At 51.7% G+C, this 14043-nt stretch overlaps 1 protein-coding gene across 2 annotated transcripts in view; it reads right to left on the minus strand.

Annotated features, from left to right (window-relative positions):
* Cnnm4 (cyclin and CBS domain divalent metal cation transport mediator 4) overlaps positions 1-12504 on the minus strand; it is a 39325-nt gene extending 26821 nt beyond the window's left edge. For both annotated transcript variants that reach the window (XM_046420055.1, XM_046420054.1), the window contains exon 1: positions 11103-12504. In XM_046420055.1, coding sequence (XP_046276011.1) covers positions 11103-12504 — 1402 coding nt within the window. The remainder of the gene's footprint in view (positions 1-11102) is intronic.
* Positions 12505-14043: the final 1539 nt, after the last annotated feature.

Below are 14043 nucleotides of genomic sequence, written 5' to 3' on the forward strand. Positions count from 1 at the left end.
AGGCACAAGGCCCGCACCACAGAAGAGGACACCAGACCCACTGTACGATTTACTTTCTTTTCCCCAAGATCTTTTTTTATTTTTTAGAGAGGGTCTCACAAAGTTGCTGAGGCTGTCTTTGAACTTGAAATCCTCCTGCCTTGAAACCCTCCTGAGACGCTGGGATTTAACTTAATATATACACATAGAAAAAATTAACGTGTGATGATTTGGGGAACAGAGCAGTGACTGGGACAGTGTGTGGATGGCTCTAGGGTGTGACTGATATGGTACTGCTTGGGTTTTGTGGTACGTATACAGGATAGCTTGTTCTGTGCTTTCCATGATTTATGTGCTTTTCTCTACATTGTGCTTCAACAACAATAATAATCTTTTCTAAAAGAATCTAGAACTGACAGTAAATTTTCCAGGCTAGAGTTATTGAAATTTCCCAATCTCTGTGTGTGTGTGTGTGTGTCTGTCTGTCTGTCTCTGTCTCTCCCTCTCTTTTGCAACTGGAGACTGAACCCACAGGTGCTCTATCACTAAGCTACACCCCAGCCCTTTCTGAGACAGGATCTTGTTAAAATTCCCAGGCTTGGATGCAGTGGTGCACGCCTCTAATCCCAAAGACCTGGGAGGCTGAGACTGGAAGATCCCAAGTTCAAGGCAAGCCTCAGCAACTTAACAAGGCCCTAAGCAACTTATTGAGACCCTGTCTCAAAAAAGCAAAAGGGCTGAGGATGCAGCTCAGTGGTTAAAAAAAAAAAAAAAAATGCCCATGGCTGGAATTGAACTTGTCATCCTCATGCCTCAGCCTCCTGAGTATCTAGGATTACAGGCACGTGCCATGGCACCCAGTTGGTCTCTTTTCTTTTTTTTTATTTTTTATTTTTTTGTAGTTGTTGATGGACAGCATGCCTTTGTTTATTTTTTATGTGGTGCTAAGGATCGAACTCAGTGCCTCACACATGCTAGGCAAGCACTCGGCAATGAGCTACAGTCCCAGCCCCGCAGTTGGTCTCTTAATAGCTATAGTCTTGCTTAGAGGTGACACACATAGTAGTTAAGAGCATGGCTTTTGAAGCCAAAGAGCCTGGGGTTGTCACCTGGTTGTTACGCCACTGGGACAAATTTTCAGCCTCTGTGAGCCTCAGTCCCCATTTGCAGTGCTCGAGGATTATAAGTATGCCACAAATGTCAACCATGACTGCAGACACTGCCTTCTTTAAGCTCTCTGCTTTCTACCCCTTCTAGAACGCAGTCTCTTTTCCTCAAAGGAGCGAGCTCTGTGTTATCTTCTCATCCAATATCTTCTCCAAGCAGCAGGACCTGTGCTCCTCCTCATCCTTTTTGCCTTGGACACCTATGAAAGGCATTCTTGAGGGATGGGGGTGTAGCTGAGTGATAGAGCACTTGCCTAGCACCCAGGAGGCCTTGGGCTCAAAAAGCATTTCTGGCCAGGTACAGTGGCTTGGAAAGGCTAAGGCAGGAGGACTTGACTTCAAGTTGGAGGCCAACCTCAGCAACTTGGTGAGACCCTGTCTCAAACTAAAAAAAAAAAAAGGGGGGGGTATACAATGTGGCTCTTTCATACAATGTGGCTCAGTGGTAAAGCATCCTGGGTTCAATCCCCAGTACTGCAAAACAAAAACAAAAAACATTTCTGGGTCTTGTGTGTGAGGGTGAGATTGGGCCCCCAGGGGAGTGTTTGTGCCCTGAGGTCTCCCTCTTGCCTCCCCTGCTGGGATACCAGGGAGGGAAATGGGGCTGGTGAATCCTGAAAGGAAAAACAAACAAACAAGTAAAGATGGGACTGGCACCTGAAGCCCCAAGAGCTCCTTTCCCTGGTCTCCCCAGCAGCCACCATCAAATGAAACTCCTGCGGCTGGGACAGGATTGTGCTGGGAATCAGGATGGCAGGCAATATTTTCCATTTTGCAGGAAAAACATACTAAATGAGGAGCATTTCCTCGGTCTAATGTTTCTCTTGCCTACACTTTTTCCCTTGAAGTCTGCATTGTTTCCCTTACAAGCAGCTACTGTGGTCCAAGCCAGAGAGACTTTGAATGAGCGTATAATTACACAGTGGGCTCTCTGGAGCTCCATGCGTTCATGATTCTCAGTAAGGCACCACCCTGGACACTGGGGCATCCTGCCACCTGAGCCAGTGTGTAAGAGCCACTGTGGCCACGAGCTGGTGTCAGCACCACTGGAGCAGCTTTGGGATCATTGTTAAAATAGTTAATATTTAGTGCATGATTATACGGTACCGGGCATGCCTGACCTTCTTCAGTCCTGCAACCCTCGGAAGCAGACACAGTCATCAGCGTCAATGACCAAATCATTAGCTACTGTGGAAAATTTTTTCTGATCCCAAGAGTCAGTCATTATTTTGAGCATTTTATGAAGTAAAGTGATTGTAGAAGCATTTCTTCTCTTTTTTTTCTTATTTGTGTTGGGGATCAAACCCAGGGCCTGGGCATTCTGGCAAAGCGCCCTGTCATTACACTATAGGAATCTCTTTTCTTTTCTTTTTTGATGCAGGGATTGAACACAGGGGCATTTTAACCACTGAGCCACATCCCCAGCCCTTTTCATTTTTTATTTTGGGACAGAGTCTTGCTAAATTGCTGAGGCTAGCCTTCATTTGAGACCATCCTGCCTCAGCCTCCCAAGTCATTGGGTTGGTATTTCATTTTTTTTTAATTTTTAATTTTTAAATTTTTTTTAGTTTTGATGGATGCAGCACCTTTATTTAATTTATTTATTTTTATGTGGTGCTGAGGATCAAACCCAGTGCCTCATACATGTGAGGTAAATGGTCTGCCACTGAGCCATAATCCAGCTGTCTCAAGGGTTGGTATTTCTTACCGTGTGATAAGGCTTGTCCAGCCTCCACACTTTATAAGGTTCTCTTTTATACAATCGTGTCAATAGTAGAGCTGCCTGTGGGTTTAAGAACCAGTCCCCACCCAAGTAGGGGATGGAACCCAGGATACGAGACAAGTACTCTATCATTGAGCTACACTCCAGCCATTTTTTATTTTATTTTTGAGATTGGTCCCACTAAGTTGCCTGAGCTAGCCTTTCATTTGCAATCCTTCTGCCTCAGCCTCTCGAGTAGCTAGGATTAAAGGCGCCCCACTTACTCATTTTTTTAAATTTATTTTTTAGTTTTAGGTGGACACAATATCTTTATTTTACATTTATGTGGTGCTGAGGATCATACCCAGTACCCCACCTGCACTAGGCAAGCGCTCTACCACTGATCCACAACCCCAGCCCCACCACCACTCACTTTTTTTTTAATATTTATTTTTTAGTTTTAGGTGGACACAATATCTTTATTTAATTTTTTATGTGGTGCTGAGAAACTAATCCCACGCATGACAGGCGAGCGTGCTACCACTTGAGCCACATCCCCAGAGCTGCCCCCCCTTACTCACTTTTTACACTTGATCTTAGCCAAAAGGCCGAGAAGCGATTCCTTACTCACTTTTTAAACTCACTTTTAACTCTTAGCAGAGTTTGATGAGAGGTAGACTTAAGCTTAAAGTAGTGCTGCCTATTACAGTGCAGGTGTGCATGCAGGTGAGTGTGAGCCTATGTGTACGAAGGGCTGAGTGTGCAGCACCCCTGCCTGTGCACACGGGGAAGGGTGTTCAAGAGCGTATATGTGTTTGTGTATGTGTCTGCCTGCCTGTGCCCAAGTTGGGGAGGAAAAGTGTAGGTTCATGTGTCTGCCTCCTGTGCACATGGATGGTGTGTATGTGTGTGTGTGGGTGTGTGTGTGTGTGTGTGGGTGTGTACATGTGCGGGTGTGGACAAGTGTGGGAGTGAGCCTGTTTGGACTGGGGGAGGGATCCTCCTCCTGAGGAGGCTGCAGGCTGCCTGCTGGCTGGAGACCAGGTGTTCCAAAGAGCCTGGGGAACCAGTCTTTCGGGAACCCTGGCCAGGTCACAGTAAATCAGCCCTGCAGCATGGAAGCCACTCTGACTGTAACCCTGGGGGAATGCTCCAGGGCCACCAGCTTAACCCCCAGCCAAACAGGCTGGTGCTGCACACCTGGCCTCTGGGCTCACCTTCCTGCTGAGCCCCGCAGTCCCAATCAAGAGGCTCTGCTGAGGACGAAAGGGTAGGGGCACAAGAAAATATTTCATTTCTTATCCAAGGAGCAATCTGAACAACTATTGTAGACTACATTCCAAAAAACAGGACACAAAATTGTACGCAATGATATCATGGGGAACAACGCATGAGTGGCAGGCACCTGGGAGTGTGGCTAGAAAGTGAATATATAAAAATTTTTTGGTGGTACTAAGGACTTAATCCAGGGACACTCTACTTCTAAGCTATATCTCCAACCCTGTTTTTCTGAGACAGGGTCTCACTAAATAGCTGAAGCTGACCTTGAACTTGCAATCTTCCTGCCTCAGCCTACCAAATCACTGGGATCACAGGCCTATATCACCACATCTAGCTGAAAATGGTTTTGATCCTGCTGTTGGTTGCAAGGTTTTTTGTTTTAGTTTGTGCTCGGGGTGGAACCCAGGGCCCAGCAGGCTAGGCAATCGCTCCACCACTGAGCTACATCTCCAGCCCTACTGCAGGATTTGTTAAACTAAAACAATGAAAGTAAATTTCTAATGCTGTTATCACAATACATCAAAATATTTGAAGTAGTTCCTTCTTGGTGTCAGGCTCGTGGTTTGGTTTAGTTGAGATGTTTGTGTGCTTTCTAAAGTTCTGGCTAGGAAAAGTAATAAAAACTGATAAAAAATAAAAGCATCTAATAATAAAACAGGAATAGAAGCAAGGAATGCAGACTCTCTCAAAGCCTCTCACAACAGGAGGTCTAGGCCAGTCAAGTGCAAGGACAAATACAACCGAGTCACAGGACAGGTGGGATGGACTGGCTCAAATGGGCAGCACCTGGGGGCAGCTGTGTCCCATGGAAGATGACAGGAACAGAGCTGGTTGAAGCAGCAGCCCTAGACAATCTCTTAGCCCGGGACTTCATGGGCACCAGGAGATTGAATAACCCTAACACCCAGAGGACAAGTTCTGAGAGAAGTTCAAAGAATCCCTAAGGCCACAGGAAGGTAAGGGAGAGCCTGGCAAGGACAGCAAGGGAGCCCACCCCTCCCAGTGGGCTGGGGTGAAGGAGTCAGGATGCCATCTTAAAAGCAGTCACAGGACAGGGACAGGAGGGCCTGGCCCATCTTCCCTTCTGTGTATCCTCAGGCTTTGTGGCCCTTCAGGAACCAGCACTCAATGAGCAACAAACAGGCTGCTGGCCGTCCTCAGGAGACCAAGGCTGGCAGGTGATACTAAGGGCTTCCTTCCACTTTAAGATGCACTTGTTATCTGGCGTGGTGGCGCACGCCTGTAATCCCAATAGCTGAGGCAGGAGGATCTCAAGTTCAAAGCCAGACTCAGCAACTTAGCGAGGCCCTAACCATCTCGGTGAGACCCCATCTCAAAATAAAAAAGAAAAAGAGCTGGGATGTGGCTCAATGGTTAAGTGCCCCTGGGTTCAACCCCTGATACCCCCCCCAAATAAAAAACAAATAAAGATGCCCATGCTGTTCCGTGTGCCAGGCTTGTCTGAATGACAGCATCAGGGTGGGTTAGGGGTGCAGAGAGAAGGCACTGTGATCTATATCTCAAAGCCCCCCAGAGAGGGCTGAGAACCAGCCAAAACAGGCAAAAGCTGGCATAAAGGACTGATGAGCTCATTCTTCCTCTGACAGTTCTTGTCCAAAGTAGAAATGCCATGTCTAGCCACCCTCGAAGGTCCAGCAGATGTCCCCTCCTTTCATTGCCTTCCCAGACCTCTGCTGACAGGGCAGGCCTCCTTCCCCAGGTCCCCAACCCTTAACCACCGCTCCTGTAGATTCCCAGTACTGTGATTCCATGCTCCCAAGCGCTCATCTCTTCTCAAGGCTGAACCTCTGGTTAGTATTGTATCCTGAGCTGAGGAGTCAGGAGACACAGGCTGAGTTTCCTAAGTACAAATATAAGGCTTTTTGAGATGTAAGCACTGGTATCAGGGCCCAGGCTCCTTGCAGCACACCATCAAGAAAGGGCTCTAGGACAGGCCTGTCAGAAATGGCTCTGCACCTACCCGGGATCCTCGGTCGGAACCGGCACACAGGCAGCAAAAGACAACACTGGCCACTCCACCAGGCCCGCTTCTGCCCACAGCACACACCTAAGAGAAAGTGAGCAGCAGCCTGGCCGGCGCTTCGTCAGCTGCCCCGCTGGGACCTCTGCCCTGGGCCAGAGGGTCATCCAGGAGCAGGCAGCAACTGTCACTCTCTCAGATACATCTGTCCTGGGCGGCTTCTCAAGATCAAATCACCAACTGGAGGTTGGTTCCAAGAGAAGCTGAGAGACACCAGATGTACACTGCCTTCTCTCTCCACTCGTCACTGAGACCTTGGGGCTTAACTGTCCCATCCCACCATCTGTGCCTGCCAGGCTTTGCCATGCTGGCAACCCCAGCACTATCCTTGACACCTTCTCACGTTCTGCACGCTCTCAGCTGACTCTGACACCTGCCAGCCTGGTCCTGGCCTCCCTCCCAAGCCCCACACAGGCATCTTCACCTGCACACTTGCCCAAATGATCTGCACCCCTGTGTGGTCCAGGCAGTGCCACCTGAGAGCTTGTCAGAAATGCCAACTCCCAGGCCACACCCCAGATCCATGGATCTCAAGTCTGCAGGTGGTCCTGGAGTAGGGTCAAGTGGGAGAGGCTCTAGTGAAGACGCTGCTGGACACAGAGAAGGAGCATCCTCTCCCTTCGGCCCTCACCTAAACTGCCTTTTCCCTCCTCCCTACTGCCGTTAAATGACGACACCACTGACCCAAATCTCAAGCCAGAAACCTCCAGTCACAACTACTTCCTGGGCTAGACTCCTGTATCTCTGTGCTGGGTTCCGTTGTCCTGATTCAGGAGCATCTCACAGGCCTCACCTGTCTCAATTCCCTGCACCCCATCTGTGCATTCTGCAGAGCCAAACCTTAGCTACATCTGTCTCTGGGGAGGCTGTGAGTTCCGTGAATAGGACTTCTATTCACCTGACTCCCAACAGCCCGCACAGTGTCTGCCACATAGGCTGCAAAAAGTTACACTCTTGTTGAACAAATGAATGAACAAGCAGATGGGTGGTAGGTGAGGGGGGTATGGTAGTGAGGCTGTGACAGAAGACAGGAGCCCAGAGTGAGCCCAAAAATCATGCAGTGTGTTTTTCTTAAAATATTCCAGAAATAAAGTTAGATAGGTGGGAAATTGACATGAAGTATGGAAATATATGGGAGGGGTTTTCAATTAAAATATTTCTAGCTTTCTTTCTCCTCCAAATTACACCCCACTAACATGCTAAGAGGAGCAGTAATAGGTCCAAGGTCACTTCATAGGTCAGTGACCCAGCAGGGTGGAATTTAAACCCAGCTCTGGCTGGGCGGAGTTCACATCCAACTCAGTACAGTGGTCTGGAGGGTTATGAGGTGGGTGGGGAAAGATAAGGTGGAAAAAGAAGAGCCAAGTCCCTGGGAGGGGCAGGAATGTCCCAGAGGGTGGGTACAGGAAAAGGTGGAAGGTGGTTTCAATGTGGGGCTCGAGCCCCCCACGTGGGAAGTTCCCTCGTGAGTTTGTTTCACGGTCTGCAAAAGCATCTGAGGTGGAGGCAAAATGCAAACTGGACCAGGAGAAACCAGGCACCACGGTTTCAGAACTCCATGCAGGGGACAAGCCACCTCCTAACACCCAGTACTGCAAACAGTTCTAGGCGAGGTTCAGTGGAGGCCAAGGTTCATATTCAGGAGCCTTGGCAGCCTGACTGGCTGTCTCCCTGCCACTTAGAAGGTCCTGCAGCACCTGGCACCATGCCTGGCACGGATATGGGGTTCAAAAGCTTCAAATGCTAACTGCCTGGAGTTAGGGTCAGAAGCAACTGGAGACTATCATTCTGGCCTTAGTTCTAGGGGAAGCTCAGCTCCCCTGCAGACCCTGAGGTTGGCTGTATAATACTGAGTGGCCAAAGACCACTAACAGGCAGAGAAACTGAAGCACAGGGGAGGGGACCCAGGCATCCCACTCTTGGCCCCTGCCCTGAATCATTAACAGGCATCACTGAGGGGGCTCCTCCCATCTCTGCTGGTGCCCAGAGTCGAGCCCCTGGTAATGCACAGCGTCATCTCCTTTACCCCTCATCAGCTCTTTATAATTCTAACACTTCTGAAATGGGAATAATTCTCCCCCAAACTAGACAGGTCACTTCTTCAATCATTAGTCACTCAGCAACGTTGTATTGAGGCCTTACTAAGACTGTGTGCCAAGAGCCTTCCTGGGGACAATGGATCCACAAATGAAGAGAACCAAGAGCCCTGCCCTGTGGAACTTCCATCTAGTGGAGGAGACGGACAAACAGAAACTCAGTAAACTATAGATCTTAGAGTGTGAGGTGTGCCAGGAGAAATAGGAAAAGCAGTACAGGGTAGGAGGGGTTGGGCAGGTCCAGCGGCCTGGGGGATGCGGCTTAAGGGAGGGAGGCAGCTTAAGGGAGGGAGGCAGGAGGCCTCACACAGGCGCAGATGAGGCCAGTCTGAGGGAGGGGAGAGAAGCCACCCTCCTCTGGGGCAGAGCAGTCCCATCTGAGAGAACAGCTAGGGCAAGGCCCTGGGCAGGAGTGTCCTGGGGTGTTCAAGAAGCCAGCAGGGCTTGCCAGACAGTCAACCAGCTCGTTCGTTCATTCATTTCTTCAACAGACATTTACGGAAGACCACCTCTCCACCAAGCACTGAGTGGTGGAAACGCTAATACGACAGAGCCCCTACCCTCAAGGAGCTGATCAAGTTGGGCTGGGGGAAAAAGGATCCTAAAAGAGATGATGCAGGTACAGGGTCCAGGAAAGACCCGCAATCCCTCCAGCCCAGCTTATTTTAGTGCTGCTAACAAGTAGGCGGTGCAAACCTGGCTCACTTATTTTTCTTAGCCAAAAAAGAAGTCTCCTTAACACTAAGCGCATAACAAATATCTTTTCAGTTGCTTCCCAGGTGGCCTCAGGATAAAGAGGTAAATGCCAGATGCAAAGATCTGGGAGAGGCCACTCTGGGAGAAACCTTCTTCCAAAGCCTCTGGGAACCACAAAGGGATATCTTGAGGCCCAGGACCAGGACTCACACACAGCTCCAGGTGGCCTGCTGCGCGTGTAGATTGAGCCTGCTTTTCCTGGGCAGTGCTGGCATCCCTCCAAGGCTCAGCTCAGGTCCCAGGCCTGTGTTAAGAAGAGTCCAGTGGCCCAAAACCATGAATCTGGAAAGTGCAGCTCAGGAGAACTATGGCCTCAGAGGTGCCAGCTCAATTTCCCCAGCTTCATGAAAGGGCATTCCTTCCCCAAGACCTGGGGAAGCTCCCACTCAAGAGGCTGGCCCTGCAGATCAAGGGCTGGAAGCCTGGCGAGGCCAATCCATACTGGTTGGATCCAGATCTGGATGACCTGATGGGGAGGTGCTGGTGGGTATGTCACCAGCAACAGCCTTAAAAACTATAAAGGAGAGTGAGGAGGAAGCTGAAGGCTGGACAGTCCTCATCAGGTTTCTGACCAAGTAACAGGAGAGTACTCCTCAGGACCCCAGGTTGTGGGTCCACAGTGAGAGTGGGACACACTCCTCACTGCTCTTTCCTGGGAGAAACTGGTTCCTGGGTCTGTACCCGCAAAGCTCCTCCCTGGCTCTGCCTGCATCACCAGGCATCTGTGTCCCTCCAGTCTCTCTGCAGAGCAGCCTCCTCCCAAGCTGTCTCCCAGTCTGGCTCATATTACTCAAGTTTTCCTCAGCTCTGACACTGAGATTCACTCTGGCAAACTTAAAAAGAGAGGGTACCAATCTGCCCCGCTGGCCTGGACCATGACCCTGACCCAGCATCTTTTCAGAACTTGGCAAGGCCAGCTCCTCCCTCCCTTATCCACTCCAAGGCTGTCTACTCTCTGGTCCAGAAATGACCCCAGGAGTGCCTGCAGCTAATTCAGAAGTGGTTCTGCCTGAGCCTCAGCCAGGAGCAGCTCTACCTAGAGAAGAAAGTTGGAACTGAGTTTAAGAAGCAAAACCCCAAGGTTTAGGACGACACCCGCCCCCTTGCCCAGTGCTTTCTGCCTCCCCACCCCCTCTGGCCTAGGGTTTTATTCCATAATTGGTTTGTTTACTGCCACTCTGAGGGTTTCTGGGAGACAGAGGTGGGAGGAAAGTTCTGTGGGAAGTAAGGAAAGGGGTGTGCGCCCTGAGTTCTGAGGCAGGGGAGGAAGCCCTCCCAGCGCCTCTCTAATTACCTGAGCACTGGCCAAGAACGCCAGGGAGAGGGTGAGAGCCCAAGGCAGCAAGGCCAACTGGGGATTCCCAGCAGACCGCAGGAGGCAAGCTTATGCTTGGCGCCTGGGAAAGACGGGACAATGACCCAAACTTAATCTGCCTGCTTCTGCTGAATAGTGGAAAGCGTTATTTGGCATTGTTCTGAGCAGGGAGCCAACTGGAGACCTCCCATTGCTGAGTCTAGGGTGCAGAGCTCTGGTGACATCCTGCCCTGCTCAAAAACCATTCAAGCTCCAAGCTCCAAACTTACCATCTTCCTCAGACCCCAACTCCTCCAGTTCTCCCCCCACTGACCATTATGCCCCCAACTTCCCGGCCATAAGCACATCCTAGAGCTCTGCTAGTGGGATTCCCTCTCCAAGCCACTCCACCTTTTAAGGATCCCCTCAAATGCTCCTTCCCCTGTGAAGGTTTGCGCAGTTCCCCAGCCCCTTCCATCGCCATCTAAACCTCCATCAGCCTGATGCTGGCGTCTTTTTGGGCCCCGGTCTTACTCTGTCCTTGCTTTATCCTTACAACTGAGCAAGCCTTTTTTGACTTTGATTCATCCAAAACACCAAAGCACAGTACCTGTCAGACGGGAGACCCTTGAGAACTGTTTCCACTGTGCCTAATACCATTTGCCTCAAAGACATAGGAAGTGATGGGCAAAGGGACACAGGGCCACACCAAGGGGACACTAAAATCAGCAGACACAAAACACACAGGAGAAGAGGCAGCAGAGCTGGGTGCTGCACCAGTCCTTACCCTTCTTGAACTCCTCCAGCATGGCATCCAACTTGGTGTCATGGAAGACAAAATGTACCGGGTGGTTGTAGAAGCGGGTGATGGTCTTGAGGGGGGTGCAGTCATCAGGGTCCACAAAGGCCAAGTCTTTGACATACAGGATATCTACGATGTTGGACTGCTCATCTTCATACACAGGAATGCGCGTGTAGCCGCTTTCCATAATCTCCGACATCGTGTTGAAGTCCAGGATGGCATCGTTGCGGATCATGAAGCAGTCTTGGAGCTGGGTCATGATATCCTCCACAGTTTTGGTCCGTAGTTCCAGGGCACCCTGGATCATATTTAGCTCCTCTTTCACCAGGTCATTATAGGGCTCTGTCACCTTCAACATCTCCATCAGTTTCTCCCGATTGTAAACAGTGCGAATCTCCTGGCCTAGGAAAAAGTCCAGGAGTTTGCTGATGGGGAAACTGAGGGGGAAGGTGAGCAGCATAAAGAATTTGGTAAGAACGATGGTATTGGCACCCACGGCCAGCCCATGTCGGGAGCACAGGGCCTGAGGTAAGATCTCCCCAAAAATGACAATGCCAATGGTGGAGGAGGCCACAGCCATGATGCCAGACCCAATGAGGTTGTCCAGGAGGATGGTGAGGGAAGTGTTGACCAGCACGTTACCCAGGAGCAGGGAGCAGAGCAAGTAGTTGCCCTTGCGCCGAATGGGCTCTATCTTGCGGGCATACCTCTTCTCCTTCTCAGTGCCACAGTTCTGCACGATGCGCAGCTCCATGGGGTCCAGGGCCATAAGCCCCAGGTTGAGGCCAGAAAATATGCCCGACAGCACCAGCAGCACCAAAACGAGGAGGATGTGCATCCAGAGCGGCAGGAACCTCCCGGGCTCCTCCATCATGAACAGCAGCGAGTCCTTGTCTGTCCACTTGAGCCAGGGCCCGTCATCCCGGGTCCTGGTGCACAGCGCATAAAGCTTCATGTTCTCGCTCCTCCGGAGGAACTTGGTGAACACCACCAGCATCCCGGACGTGTTCCCGCGGCTCACGTTGACCAGTTGCTGGACGACCAGGTCCTTGGTGAGCTCGAGACAGTTGGTGGAGTTGTGGGCGGTGTTGGCGTCGTCCACCTCGGTGAAGGAGATCAGGTTGCTGGAGATTTCGCCCAGCCTCTGGCCGTACAGCCTCAGGTTCACCGTGCTGCCCTCGGACACGAAGATGATGCCATCCGGGTTCATCCCACACGACTTGTTGCAGCTCGCCAGCCTCATGCCCAGGATCATGCCCGGCTGGGGGCTGCCCTGACCCCGGGCCCCCCGCGCCCACAGCAGCGCCGGCAGCACCAGCGCCGCCAGGAGGAGGCGCCCTCGGGCCGGCCCGCCGCCAGGGCGCCCGCCCCCGCCCACCGGCGCCATGTTGCTCCGGCTCCGACGCCGCCGCTCCCCGGGCCCCGCCGCGCGGCCCGCTCGGCGCCGCCGCTCCTGCCGCTCCGCCGCCGCCGAGCCAACTGCCCGGGCCGCGGGCCTGACGTCAGGTCAGCGCCCCGCCCGCCCCGCCCGCGACCACGCCCCTCGTTTGCATTCTAGGCCCCGCCCCCGGGCACCGCGCGAGCCCCCGCCTTTGGGGGGGTCTGAGCGTTTAAGGTGGAGCCTCGCGGGAGCGCGGGAGCCGCGGGCGGGCGTCCTCCCCGCCCTCCGCCTCCGCTCCGGGCGGGCGCTCTCCGCCAGTCCCTGCGCTTCGCGCTGGTGGAGGTCACCCGTCCCCCAGCCAGCTATGCTCTCCCGGCCGCGCCGCTCCAGTTCCGCCGCTCACCGGGCTGGGCATGCTCGGCTTCTTCCCAGGCTCCAGCTCTCTGTAACTGAGCTCTGGGCAGTTGGCCCTTCTCTGCAGGCATGGCAAGAAACGTGCATTTCCTGGTTTAGAAAAAGGGAACCTGAGGGCTTAGGCTGGCATTTCAGCCGCCTCTTGGAGACTTTTCTGGCCTCCTCACTCCTGGGGTTTTTGCTGTCTTTGTGCCAAGGCCAGAAGTAAGTCCCCCACCACTTCCAGCTTGACGCTTCTATAAGCCGGGTCTCCCTGGCGTGGAAGACAGATCTGGGAAACCGAGGTTATACAAAGACGATACTCTGGCCTAGACTTCTGTCACTTCCATTTGCTCATAAATGTTTATTGAACATCCGGACTATGCACAGGGCACTGTTTCAGGCTCTGAGTGATGAACGAGCCAAAGTCCCTGCCCCCAATAAGCAAGTAAATACATAGGTAATGTTTATTTGATTCTCCCAACAAACTTAGTGGTAGGTATTATTTCCATTTTGCAGATGCAGAAATTGAACCCAGGCACAAATCCTAGTTCTTCCAGATTGCCATCGATAGCCCTAATTTCTCCTTCTACTAATGCCAGTAAGAATGATAATACAGGAGCTGGAAATGTAGCTCAGTGGTAGACAGCTCGCCTAGCCTGCTTCAGGACCTTGGTTCCATCCCCAGCTCCCCAGCTTCCCAGCACCACACACACACACACACACACACACACACACACACACAAATACAGCACCACTTGGCTAAGCTTGTGGGAACAGTTGGCCTAGACATTGAACATGACAGGACAACTCTCTGCAAATATTCTTTGGCTATGTAGTAATAGTTGTTGATGCTGCTGCCTGCCTTTCTGGAACCAAACCCCTAACCCCAAATGGTGGTGACTGGCCAGCTGGGGCAGTTGCATGTGGAAATGAGCAGAGAGGTGTGGCTGCTGGCTTAGCCCTGAAATGACTGCTTCCTGGACATTCTACCTCAATGTCTGCCTGCAGCAGTGAATCGAGAGCCAAGCACCCAGGGTGTGTGGGGAAGACCACAGCCACCCGCCCTGTGAGAAGAGGGAGACAGACAGACAAACATCCTAATTGCAGAGGTACACTGAGCATGGGAGACCAGGATGACCAACAGGATCT

Source organism: Marmota monax, unplaced genomic scaffold (genome assembly GCF_021218885.2).
Source record: "Marmota monax isolate L192 unplaced genomic scaffold, Marmota_monax_Labrador192_F-V1.1 WCK01_AAM20220418_F8-fsc00178, whole genome shotgun sequence".
In the NCBI taxonomy this organism is placed as follows: domain Eukaryota; kingdom Metazoa; phylum Chordata; class Mammalia; order Rodentia; family Sciuridae; genus Marmota; species Marmota monax.